This window comes from Xiphias gladius, chromosome 22 (genome assembly GCF_016859285.1).
Source record: "Xiphias gladius isolate SHS-SW01 ecotype Sanya breed wild chromosome 22, ASM1685928v1, whole genome shotgun sequence".
Classification (NCBI taxonomy): domain Eukaryota; kingdom Metazoa; phylum Chordata; class Actinopteri; order Istiophoriformes; family Xiphiidae; genus Xiphias; species Xiphias gladius.
In genome coordinates this window covers 16,621,163-16,633,705 of record NC_053421.1, presented here as the reverse complement: position 1 = coordinate 16,633,705, position 12,543 = coordinate 16,621,163, and the positions used below count along the sequence as shown (strand labels likewise).

The window sequence follows — 12,543 nt, the reverse complement described above, 5'->3', positions numbered from 1 at the left end:
TGTGTGTGTGTGTGTGTGTGTGTGTGTGTGTGTGTATGTATGTGTGTCTGTGGCTGCAGGTGGGCTATCTGTATGACCGGCTGTTGATAGACTGCCTCATTCTCCACAGCAGGAGGAAAGGTTATCTCAGTGTGTGTGCGAGAGCGATGGAGAACGAGGGAGATGGAGTGTGTATGTGTTCCTTCCACAATGGATGAAAGGTTATCTTTTACACACACCATTTCTGTAGACTTAACCCCACCCTGTGAGGTCATGGCTCTGATGTCATATGGCTTAATTTTAGAAAGCTTGGCACATTGAGTGAACAATGTGTATAGTAATTCTATAGAGGTAAGGCCACCAGCCAGCTGAGAAAACATCAAAGAACGAGGTGTGGGTGTGTGGGTGTGTGTGTGGCTTCAATGTTTTCCGCGTCCTCTGGTCCCCTGTCCAGCACTATGTGGTCTCAGGTGGTAAGAGTACTGCTTGGCTTGATCCACCGCATCAGTCAGGTGTACACAGTCTATACTGCTCACTGTAAAATAAGCACATAAAACTACCTTTTAGAGACTTGAATTTGATCTGAAGTGTGTCTTTGTGTATGCACACACACTTACACTGGCTCTGGGTGCGTAGCGGCATGTCCAGGAGCAACTGAGACTGAGAGCCCCGAAGTGAACGCCCTCGTCTGGCCATAGAGTTGCCTAAAGAACAGTAAAGAAAATTGTTTGGATGATATCTCCATTTACTTACATTATGTCAGCAGTTTCTGAATTCATCCAGCTGGTGCTGCATAACAAAGCTTGGGACGCTCCGGTAACTGGTTGATCTAGTTACACTCCCATGATTGTTCAGGGCGTAGTCTTTATTTTTCCATTTAACAGTTTTGGTCACAGTGAAGGCCCTATAGCTCAGTGGTTAGAGCACTGGTCTTGTAAACCAGGGGTCGCGAGTTCAAATCTCGCTGGGGCCTTAAATGTATTGTTTACCCTTAAAAAGCATAAATAAACACCTTAATTATTACACTGCCAGTGTATTAAGGGAAGTAATTGTCACTGACTGAGGTGCTCGCAGTTCTTTTACTAGAGATACTTCGACAGATTTAATACTGCTTCACATATGGTTTGACCTGTAGGATATGTTTTATCCATAATTATTTTATTAACACAATAGAATAATCAATAGAATAATCTTCTAATAGCTCTGAAGTTGATCATGTCAGAGAACTTAAAAAATGATCTCAGTAGCTTGGTGCCTGGTTTATGTTCTGAAGAGAAGTGGAACATGCAAACTTCAGCACTTCAATTTGTATGTACAGTATAAGTGATAGTAATAGTAATAGTAATAGTGTTGAAGGACCACAGTGGAAATAAATAATTTTTACGACAAATGTTTGCACTGCAGTGCAGAGGTATGTTATTTATTTAATCGATAAATCAATCAGACTTGCACACTGCCATTCTTTGACAGTTTTGTTATCTGTGATGGAAAAATTAAATTTATCTCTCCATGTGTGTTGCTACACATAGATATAATAATAATAATTAATAATTTAAAAAACTGTTCATGATGATTAAGCGAGCCGTGTGACCCAGTCCAGAGTTGTGTGTCAGAAAAAAATTAGGGCACAAATGAGAGAATCAGTCTCATGAATGTGTGTGTGTGTGTGTGTTTGTTCTGCAGATAGCTCTACGCAGTCGTCTGACATTCCCCCTGACAGCTCTGAACTTTTCACAGTGCCAGGACTGTCAGAGAGAGAGAAAGAGGGAAAGAGGGAGAGAGAGGGAGGTGTGGTGAGAAGGGGGAGGGGAAAACCACGTCAGAAGGGTGGGTTTGAGTGAGGAGGTCTATCTGTCCATCTGTGAGCAGAGATGGCGTGCGTGCTTGTATGTTTTGGCGCAGCAAGGTTTCTGTCTGTCCTGCCATCATCACCTGGTGATGTGTGATGAAGGTCAAGCCTGTCTGTCGGGCGAAACCCTACCAGAGGTTCCACACAGGCAACCAGGCTCATACTGTCCTGGTATGTGGATTCAAGAATCACCCAGACATTTACACGGGTTCCTCTTTCCAGAATTAGTCACTTACAGCGTCTTCTACACTGGTAAGACAACCATCCTGATTTCCAGCTTTAATCCCACAAAATCTAGGTATGTTTACAATGTTGGGGTTTTCATGAAATTGAAAAGCTATGGTTTCGATGACGAAAACTGCTGCTGAGTGTGTGATGCTAATCAATTCACTAAACATCCTGGTGGCCTAGGGGTTTAAAGTACCACCCATAAACTGCAAGGTTCCTGGTTCAAGTTGATGCATGTCATGCTGCATCTTTGTTACCCATCATTTCTGGTCACTGTTCCACTACCAAATCTATAATAAAAGCATGAAAACGTTGTTGATATTGTCATCTCTCTACTGTCAAATCTCTAATAAAGGCACATAAATACCAGCCATAAAAGTGATTAATCACGGTACATTAACAATAGCAGCAGTGTCCGCAAGTAAGTTCCACTGAAGCCCATGCAACTGACAAATACACGTGTGCGTTTAGAGATACTGTACATAATATCAAATTCCTTTCAGTGTAATATTAGTCTAGTGGTTCAGGAGGGGTTGGTGGTTTGGGGAGGGGGCTCTACTGGTGAAAGGGTGGGGGGATCTCTGCGTGTCATGTTTCGTGTGTGTGTGTAAGTGGAATTTTGTAAGTGTTTAAGGTTGTTTTATTATTTGGCTATTTTTCCTTTTGCTCCAACAACTGCCTGTGTTTTCTGGTTGTTCTGTTGTTTAGCCTACCCTCACTGACTTGAATGGGGTGGACAAAATAATAGGAACACCTGCCAACATAACGGAACCTAGTTCAACACTACCACAAATTGCAGTCTCCACAATGACCTTCACAATGACCTTCAACAAAAACATTATAACCTTCACGAAAGGAGGATTTACTGTACTGTTCTGCATTAGTTTTAGCTATGTGTACCCAATGAACTGCCAACAGAATGTATATCTCAATAAAAAGTTGATCACAAATATGGTATGGAAATAATCTCACCATAGATACTTTGAAGCACAGAGCTCTTACTCGTAGCTGGTTTAGCAGGTGGAGCTCTGATATCCATCTTCTTCCTGTTTTGGGCATGGTTTGATTCCACCTCTTCGCAGGCCTTTACCTCTCTCCGTCTGCGTGCGTGGAACCTGCCGACACATATCCACGCAAGCGCATTCACATGCTCAATAAAAAAATATCTCAGACGGTGTTCAAAGGTCCAAAAGCTGGCAAATCCTCACACTAATACTCACTAAGCATAAACAAAGTAAACAGAGTTTATTCAAGGCAGTTAATAGGCAGCACATACAGAATGTAATTGTGAAGCTGAATGGAAACAGAGGGCCTCCTGCAGTGTACTGGCAGCATCTAAGAGAAACACTGAGTGTGTAAGAGGGAGAGAAAAGCAAAGAGAGGCTGCTGGTAGCGATTAGAGCAGCACGGTTGAACTTTTAGCCTCTTGTTAAATCAGTATGAAAGCTCTAGATTATAGCCCGTCTGTCCCTTGCCTCCTTATTTCACCCATCTCCCACGCTCTCCCCCCCGCTGCTCAAGTGTTGATGGCATCCAGACCGAAGATGGGGCGGTGTTACAGGAGAGACGAGAACCAGTTGGCATGTATGATGGAGAGGGCACATGTGGGCACCACATGGCACTGCCATCTCCCACAGCCACAGAAGCTTCAGCTACTGATCACCCCTCCAGGTACAAACCGAAACGCAAACATGTAAACTCACCTCTGCCAGGCTCGCTGGATGATGCGTGCAGCCTCGTTCCTCCTCCTGCGTTGCTCTTTGTCGTGTCCTTTCTGTGTGCGTGCTGAGATTGGTGCATGTGTGCCAGTCTTTCTGGATGGGCTTTTGTGGTCTAAAGATGAACTGCTTCTTAATGAGGGCATGTGAGTTTGGTCTTTGGTGGCGGCGCTCTCTGAAGTCTGCTCCTTGTGGTTTTTGTGTTTTTGTGGAGAGGTGTGGGGATCAGTCTTGCCAGGGGCGGTCTGCACGCTCATGAGAGCGTCTCTGTTTTTTAGGGGGATGCATTCTCTGAAACTGGCCTCAGTTTGGTCCATAGAGGAGACACTTGTGGAAGAAGTGCTTGTTATTGAGGAAGGTCGTTCCCTGACTCTGGGCATGGAAGGTGGTCTGGGTTTGAGGCTGGGTGGCTGGCTGCAGCTGGCAGGGGAAAGAAGTTCTTTCAGCCTGGTGGGCTGGGGAGCACCGGGCACTCTGTCACTGGTAACATGAGTGTGGTGGCTTAAAGCCTCAGGAACCTCATGTGGTTCGGCTGCTTTACTTCTTCTGGAGGATCTGCTCTTGTGGGCTGGGGAGGTGGAAGTAAAAGGCATTTTGATAAACAAATAAGAAACATTTCTCAGACATAAGTTATTGTAATCTGTAATGCTGAAACAACATCATAACTGTTAACCCATTATCATTCACAGTTCAAACTGCAAGCTGCATCATAACCACTTTAAAGATTTCTGCACATTTATACCTTTGTGTCTCTCCTCTTTGCTCCTCGTGCGTTCAGCTTTGGATGATTTCTTCGTTTCAACCACAGAGTCATTCATGGATAAGTCTTCTATAATGTTGACTAAGGAGAGCTTTTCCTGCTCTGCTCTCACTAAAGAAACCTTCCATTTCTCTGAGGTGGACACTGAAACCTGCTGCACGGCTTCTCTTCTCCGCTGTTCTTCTTCTCGTTTCCTAAATACAAAGAGTGGTCGGACCTAATCACGGCATATAATTGTGTGTGAAATACACCACGTGAACAGACAGGGTCCAGGTGAAAAAAAGTTTAGTTTGTTGTAAATGTATGCACTTTCTTCCCTTTTTGAAATTTGATGGGTATATTTAGGTTAATGTACATCATTAGATTGTATATCTACTTATAATCTTTCGAATTTTAAGCTGTTTAAATATTTTATTATAATGTTTAAACAGACAGTACATACAGGTAAAAATTGCAGCTTTCTGGTACATGTCAAGACAATACAAGTTTATGCATTTGGTCACAACTTGGTTTTCTATCGAGGAAAAAAATATGATTAGAAAGAAAGATGTCTGACTTTCATCTCAATAAAACTGCCTAATTAAATGACCAAGAATAGAAAGCTGAAGTCAGTGTGCCCTCTTAAAACAAATTTACTTCTCAAAAGCATCGTGTAAGACAATGAAAGGTGAGACTGGTGAGCAAATGACAAAAGGAGAACAAGTTAAAAGAGAAAGACAGGGAGAAGACACATGTGTGTGCAGGGATGACAGAAAGAAAGATAGATATGGAAAGAGTGTGACTGATCCTATAGGGGTGAGAGAAGGAAGACAGAGACAGATAATGAGGACAGAAATAGGAATGAGAGGTGAACACAATGCACATAAAGGTAAAATGCAAATGGTATTGTGTGACAAAGAGAGGGTAATTTATAAGTGCCTCACCATGAATACAAGCATCTTCAAAGCACAGAAACAATGACTAAGGCTTCAGTATGTGCGCGGCTCTGTGTATGTCTGGGTTCATGTAAATATGTTTGTGTGTGTGTGTGTGTGTGTGTGTGTGTGTGTGTGTGTGTGTGTGTGTGTGTACACCTATCACTCACTTGGCTGCATCCTTGCGCAGCTGCTCGTGCCTCATGAGGAGCTGCTTTCTCTCCCTGAAGGCCTTGCGGACGGTGTAGCCCTTGTAGACAGCCTGGATGGAGGCAGCAGCGATGTCCTGAATGGCTGCTATGGAGAGAGCACCATGCTCCAGCATGAACTGAGTCACCTCACTGTGCCCCCCCAGCAGAGCGTAATCCAGAGGTGTGTACCTGCTCAAAGCAAACACCAGTGTCATTCATGGATCCGTTTTCCCACTTCCACTTAACTGTCTCCTCACCTCTGTCGCCTTGGTGAATGGCTCTGCCCTCACCTTTCCTCAGTGTGCTCCATGTGATTAGGAAAAGCATTGTAGCCGAGCAGCAGTTTCACAGCATCCAGGTAGCCATTGTTACATGACCAGTGGAGAGCAGTCCTCCCCTGTGCACCCATAAAGAAAAGCATCCATTCACACTCCAATTGTGTCCAAAAGCTCTGACAACGTAAGCAGAAGCGTTGTTCCATTTGTGGAAATGTGAGAAGATCCTTACCTCTTTATCCTGTATGTTTGGATCAGCATCGTTCTCCATGAGAACAGCCATGCAGGTGATGTAGCCGCCATAAGCAGCACACTGCAGAGGAGTCCGTCCTGCCTGGTCCTGTCCAGCAGTAGTCAAATATTTAACAGCCAAGTGCAAAACAATTACAAGAGTAGCACAGGATTTATGAAGTCGACTGTGATTTTATATTCATTGCTTGTGAAGTACACAGGGAGATTTAACTTCCATGTGATGGACCTATCTACAATCCTGGATAGAAAGCTCCCCACAGTGTAGTCAAAGCTAACCAGCTGTGTATCATAGCAAATGTGAGTGTATATTTAAAGAAAAAAAAAAAAAGGATGGAAAGCAAGAGCTGCACAGCTAAGAGAAACATGGATTCCAACAATGTTTACTAAGGAGAGCTTCTGTTGCTCTGCAGTTGTGTAATCGAGTATGCGCATTCATACCTGTACATTAGGACTAATCCCATTCTCCATCAGTATCTGGCAGACCTCAGCATTTCCTCCCAGGGCAGCCCAGTGCAGAGCAGTGTGACCGTCCACGTCTACCAGGTCCACATGTGCAGAACCTTTAATCAGAACAGTTACATTTCAGTTGAGGCATTTAACTGATTTACATAAAGACTTATGGTGTACAACACTTAAATTATCTTTACTTCCTTCAACATGGACAACAATACTGCAGGGACTCTAGAATGGTCAGTAAATACGAACATCAGAACACAGTGGTACTGAAAATGAGAATGTATAATTATTGGGACGGTTGCACGTGTGTATCAATTACACCCACCTTTTATGAGTGTGAGTATGACATCTCTGTGTCCCATCTCGCAAGCGCGAAACAGCGGCGTGTGTTTCATCACGTCCAGGGAATCGACCATCGCTCCCTTCTCCAACAGCAGCTTCACTGTGCTCACATGGCCTGACAGAGAGGCTGCATGGAGTGCTAAGTGAAGACACACACATAGACTTACAAAAATACCCTGAGACAAGAATACAAGGTTCTGAATCTAACTGGGTGATAAACACCCTTAGGACAACTGCTACCCCCTCATCGGCCTCCTCTTTGTTCCCTCATCCCCTTGACTGCAGGTCCTCTAGAGCTGTAGCTAAAGCCTGGTCAATGGAGGGTTAAACAGACAGACAAATTTAATGAGGAGCAACACACTTAAGCCTCCTCATGGCTTGGCCCCCCCGCCCCTCGGTCCCCAGACAGTACAGACTAGAGTCAAGTGCATGGAAGTGATCTGGGCACCAGTCAGCTCCACTGCCCTTCACACCGTCTCATTAGCATGACTCAACCATTGCATGTTATGCATGCATAAACAATGACCGTGTGGCTGAGCAGAGGGGCCATCGCCATGGAGATTATATGTCTGAACAGCCTGGGGGTCAGAGCGTTTCTGCGTGTGTGTGTTTGTCGGAGGACATTGCTGGCAGTGGTGGGAGTCTATTCAGGGAGCTCACGCTAATTTTGCTGACAGTATAGCCCCCCCCCCCAAGAGTCTCTCTAGCACCTTGGGGGGAATCCCCTGTGACATCACCATCATCATCCCTACCCTAAAATGAAAGGGCAGGTCACACTCTGAAAAGACAAACAGAACAAGGATAAAGGTGTGTGGTTGTGTATGTGTAAGGTAACATGACCAGGGAAGTTTATGTCACCATTCCCCGGAAAAAGACAGAGGGGTGGGGTCAAAGCATTTCAGAGGAGCCTCAGTTCCACCTCTTGTTTCTCAGGTGCTCACCGGTGCCGCCGTACTTGTCGGCCATGTTGATGTCAATGTGAGGGGTGAGGGCCAGCATGGTGCGGATGACATCATCACTGCCCTTCCCAGCGGCCCACATAAAGGCTGTCCGCCCCTCCAGATCAGGTTCATCCTTCACCGAGGGGTGGGACAGAAACACACCAACCGTCTCCTACTCACACATGGACGGACAATTACATTTAGTTTAGTTTATCTTCTATCTGGACACTGAATCACACACATCTGGGATGAAAATTAATTCCATAGTGGTCTTTGATGTGAAAAGAATAACTAATTGTTATTCCACACCAATAAAATAAACACATTGATTATCATTACTGAAATCACTCAAGTCAAACTGCAAAGAACTGTATACAAATTATAAGTAGAAAAATAAACTTACATTTTCAGATTTCCCATACATAATATACATTAATTCCCATAATTTGACCTTCTTTTTAAAATCATTAGAAGTTTAGAATCTTAACATATCTTGTCTTAGCAACCCTACGTTGTCAGAAGGATACAGAACATACGGAATGAGACGGCGTGTGACTCACAGCATTGTTGCTCTGAGCTCCGTAGTGCAAAGGTGTCGCTCCTTGGCTGTCTGAGGGAATAGTGCCTGATGTGTTTCTCTCCAGCAGCAGGTGGACAATTTTGGCATGGCCTGAAAAACACACGTTTACATTAGTGGGGTGACAGATGATGAAAAGGACATACAGTAAGTATGTAAGGAGCTGAGATAATTGCTCAGCTGTACTGTCCTACAAAGGCACTTTATAGTTTTTTGTTTACTTAACAAAACCGTGAACAGAACAGGAGAAACCCCTCATTAAGTCAACATAATTCAACTGTCACTATTTGATATACAATTACTAACAATTTGTCTTCGTGTGGTGCTATAAAAACGGGTTGTAAACCCAAACCCAAAGAAATAAGACTTGTTTTTTTTTAACAAAATGCTAACATCACCATCCTAAGATGCTCATGATGACAATATGGTATGCAGGTATGATGTTTATCATGTTCAGCATCTTAGTTTAGTGTGTTAGCATGCCAACATTTGCTATTTAGCGCTAAACACAGCTGAGTTACAGCTGAGGCTGATGTGATTGTCACTGGTTTTGCAGGTATTTGGTCATGAGCCAATGTGTTGGACAAATCTAATTTCTGAGAAAACTTAAGCTATGGGAGCTAGAACAGAGTCACGAGGAGTCCTCCTTCGGGTCAGTGGATGTCTATATAATATTTCATGGCAATTCCCCTCATAGTTGTTGAGATTTCAGTCTGGAGCAAAGGGGTGGACCTACCGACAAAAAAACCAACATTGGCTAAGAATAAATTAAACATAATTTGATCATACTGGTAATAACTAGTCAATTTTGGCTTTGACTCAGCTAACCAGTGTAGAAATTCTTCAAATGAAAATTGTGTTTTGTGGGAAAGGGGACATAATTTGCACATAGACTGAAATCTTTCATTTCAGCACATAGCTGTTATTCAAGCTGCAGCAGGTCACATTCAGGACATGTGTTCACTCACCGAGCAGAGCAGCCCAGTGCAGTGGTGTTCTGAAGAGGTTATCATAAGCTGTCACATTACAGCCCTCGTAAGATGTCAGCACCTCCACCACTGCCTCGTTACCGTCAGCAACAGCAAAGTGCAGGGGCGTCCGCCCCTCATAGTCCTGCCAGTTCAACAGGGACTCAGTGGGAGCTGCCTCCTTCACAAATGAACACACACGCAAACGCACACACACACACACACACACACACACACACACACACACACACAGACAACCCCAGAAAAGGAAAAAGACATGCAGATTGACAGGTGAGGATAGAGGATGACGACAAATTCAGTTGTGTGCATGTGTGTGCGCACAATGGCGTGTACCAGTATACAGCGGACAGTTTGTGTGGCGCTGGGCTCCTGACTGTGTGCGGCCCAGTGCAGGGGGATCTTGCCCTCACTGTCTGGGATGCCGATGTTGGAATCATGCTTGATCAGGAGGCGAACGTGTTCTGGTCGGTTATAAAACGCTGACCAGTGTAAAGCAGTTTGCTGCATAGAGAGAGAGAAATGAAAAGGGAGAGTCAGAGATGATGAATGGAGTTGAAAACAGAGGGGGCTGTTGTTACACCAGGTTTCCATTTATGTGCACAGAATTACTACACTATGTCATGGCCAGGAAATATGAGGGCAACGTGCTACACAAAGATCATACTGAAGATCCAGCAGTGGGCTGAGATCGTAACCCAGATACTGCCTGCATGACGGCTACTGAGCTATTCTGAGATTTGCTGAAACCACTGTCATCTGACATGATGATGCATATTGGATTATTACAAAACTAACTACTGATGTCAGATACAGATCAGCTCCAACAGACAGAGGAGACTGTGTGTTTGTGTGTTTGTGGTCTTATCAGCCGAACACAGGACAAAGCCACAGATTGTTAAATCGTTCACTGCTGTGTTAGTGTGCCTCTCTGTTTTCATGTGTGTATGACCTCAAATTTCTGCTGCTTCTAACGGACTATTTTCAGTCAGTCAGTCAGTTATCTCTTTGCAGGTTATTGGTCAGACGCCCAGACTGGTTGGTTTCTGACTGAAGACAAGCAATTTTCTCAAAACCTGTAATTGTACAGCAGCACCTTGTTCTTGTCTTGTGTGTCAACCTCTCCAGGTCCGATGTGTTTGAGCAGCAGGGCGAGGGCTTTTGGGGAGGGGTGTCGGGTGGCCAGGTGGAGCGGGGTCATTTCCTCTAAATCTTTCTGCAGCCAGTTAGCACGCCTGGACAGCAGCAGCTTCAGGAAACGCACATTCCCCTGCAACAGACACAAACACACACACACACACACTCGAAAAACATTGCTAAAAAGTAGCTCAGAAATCACCAGTCCTCAGTATTAGTCATGAGCCAGCAGCAATGACACACACACACTCCCACACACACAGACTTCACAGGTTTTTAGCGGTGTCTGGTTCAATCCGCAGGTCATCCATCTTCATTCCTTTCCTCCTGTCTCTGCTCAGTGCGTGAGATGAGCTGTTAAACAGTAAACAGCTGCTCTGTTGCCTGACAGAGCAGCCACTCTCTACCTGTCGTCCTCTCCACACCATCGCCATCGTCATCCTCAGTTTCGGTCTCTTACCACCAGGCCGCCGGTTGATGTATTGTGCAACAGCTGTCGCGGTTTGTGTGTGTCCCCATGTGGGCATGACTGTGTACACGTGTGAGTGTGTCTTGTATATTTGCCTTCCCGTGACCACTACGCCACAGCCTGACAGATCTATCTTGTGTGTGAGCATGCATCTAGACTGTGAGTGTGTGTGTGTGTGTGTGTGTGTGTGTGTGTGTGTGTGTGTGTGTGTGTGTGTTGGTGTGTGCCAATCCTCCCTATTCTCTGTCCAATTAGATCAGTAATCCCTGGCCTCTCTCGCTGTCTCAGCAACATATTGATCAGATGTCAAAGAGACAGGGCTTCCCATCACTAGCATCCCCCACCCCCAACACACACACACACACACACACACACACACACACACACACACACACACACACACACACACACACTCCCCATCAATGAGACAGACCTCAGTAACCTATTACCTCCCCTCTTTCTTCAATGATATTATGATCCTCTATCAGTACACTCCCATAAAAGAAGGCCCCGATAAATACCTGAGTTGTAAAGAGATATTATTAGTACTACATCCCGCTGTTCTCATGCTATATCCCTCTAGAGAAAACAGCCCACCCTGTCTAGAGAAGTTCTCATTAATATTAGTTTTACATTAGTTTATATTATATAGTCTCTCCTGACTGGTCCTAGACTCAAGTGAAAAGCACATTAAGTCACTCTTCTTTCATAGGTTTCAGAGGCCAAAATGCCGTGAAACACTCGTTTCTCAAAGCCGAATGATTGTTTATTTATAAGAGTGTGTGTCAGTGAAAGTCATAGCTACAGCGTTTGTGTGGCAGAATTATAAATCGGTTGATATTCCCCACCACAAGCCCTAAGGCCACAACCTCAACCACTAGGGGGCACTGGCTTCCCAGTGGAGCTTATGGTCTGTCAAAAGTTCTCTTTGCCATTAAACCTGTATGGGATCACACCTCCTCTTATATTCACATATTCATTCCAGCTTTATAATTCCACCAACATCAATTCTTGTGAATTAACTGTCAACTTTATGCCGTAAAAAGGGCCACTACAGGTATAATACTCATTTTTGTTTGCTTTTTATTTATGCCTGTGTATTTACGGATGTCCGTACCTTCTGTGCGGCGAGGTGTAGAGCAGTGCGCTGGCTGTGGTCGGTCTTGTTGACCGAGGCTCCGGACTTCAACAGAATTTCTGCACAGTCCAGGCGGTCAGCGAGCACACAGTACATCAAAGGGGTCCGGCCAAACTGGTCCTCACGGTCGCGCAGTAGGGGCTCTGCTACGCAGACACACACACAAACACACACACATAAACGGACAGACAGATACACGCAAAGCACAGATGAAGTTTTAAGACTGAGGGTAAGTGTTAATCCAAACCAAGATTTGGGTCAATATGTGTTGGATTTTCAGCTCAACATATAAATAGAAAGTATAATTATGTGGCTTGTGATGGAATGTTAT

General features: G+C 44.6%; 1 protein-coding gene and 1 non-coding gene across 6 annotated transcripts in view; one reads left to right on the top strand and one right to left on the bottom strand.

The window, feature by feature from the left end:
* Window positions 1-3: 3 nt before the first annotated feature.
* The window catches only part of invs (inversin), a 21,192-nt gene continuing 8,652 nt past the window's right edge, over window positions 4-12,543 (bottom strand). Inside the window, exons 4-19 of one of the 5 annotated variants that reach the window (XM_040117035.1) lie at window positions 12,192-12,358; window positions 10,565-10,738; window positions 9,805-9,972; window positions 9,451-9,631; window positions 8,466-8,575; window positions 7,906-8,077; window positions 6,948-7,103; window positions 6,605-6,726; window positions 6,147-6,254; window positions 5,930-6,036; window positions 5,619-5,828; window positions 4,517-4,728; window positions 3,760-4,342; window positions 3,029-3,171; window positions 597-683; window positions 4-514 (exon numbers count right to left, since the gene is read on the bottom strand). In XM_040117035.1, the coding sequence (XP_039972969.1) occupies window positions 399-514; window positions 597-683; window positions 3,029-3,171; window positions 3,760-4,342; window positions 4,517-4,728; window positions 5,619-5,828; window positions 5,930-6,036; window positions 6,147-6,254; window positions 6,605-6,726; window positions 6,948-7,103; window positions 7,906-8,077; window positions 8,466-8,575; window positions 9,451-9,631; window positions 9,805-9,972; window positions 10,565-10,738; window positions 12,192-12,358 (2,816 nt within the window). In that variant the 3' untranslated portion in view covers window positions 4-398. Of the gene's footprint in view, window positions 515-596; window positions 684-1,551; window positions 1,725-3,028; window positions 3,172-3,759; window positions 4,343-4,516; window positions 4,729-5,618; window positions 5,829-5,929; window positions 6,037-6,146; window positions 6,255-6,604; window positions 6,727-6,947; window positions 7,104-7,905; window positions 8,078-8,465; window positions 8,576-9,450; window positions 9,632-9,804; window positions 9,973-10,564; window positions 10,739-12,191; window positions 12,359-12,543 lie in introns of those variants that run through there. The other 4 variants (XM_040117036.1, XM_040117037.1, XM_040117038.1 and 1 more) reach the window with 4 other exon arrangements.
* On the top strand, window positions 880-952 carry trnat-ugu. The gene has a single exon. It is a non-coding gene; the product is annotated as a tRNA-Thr (tRNA).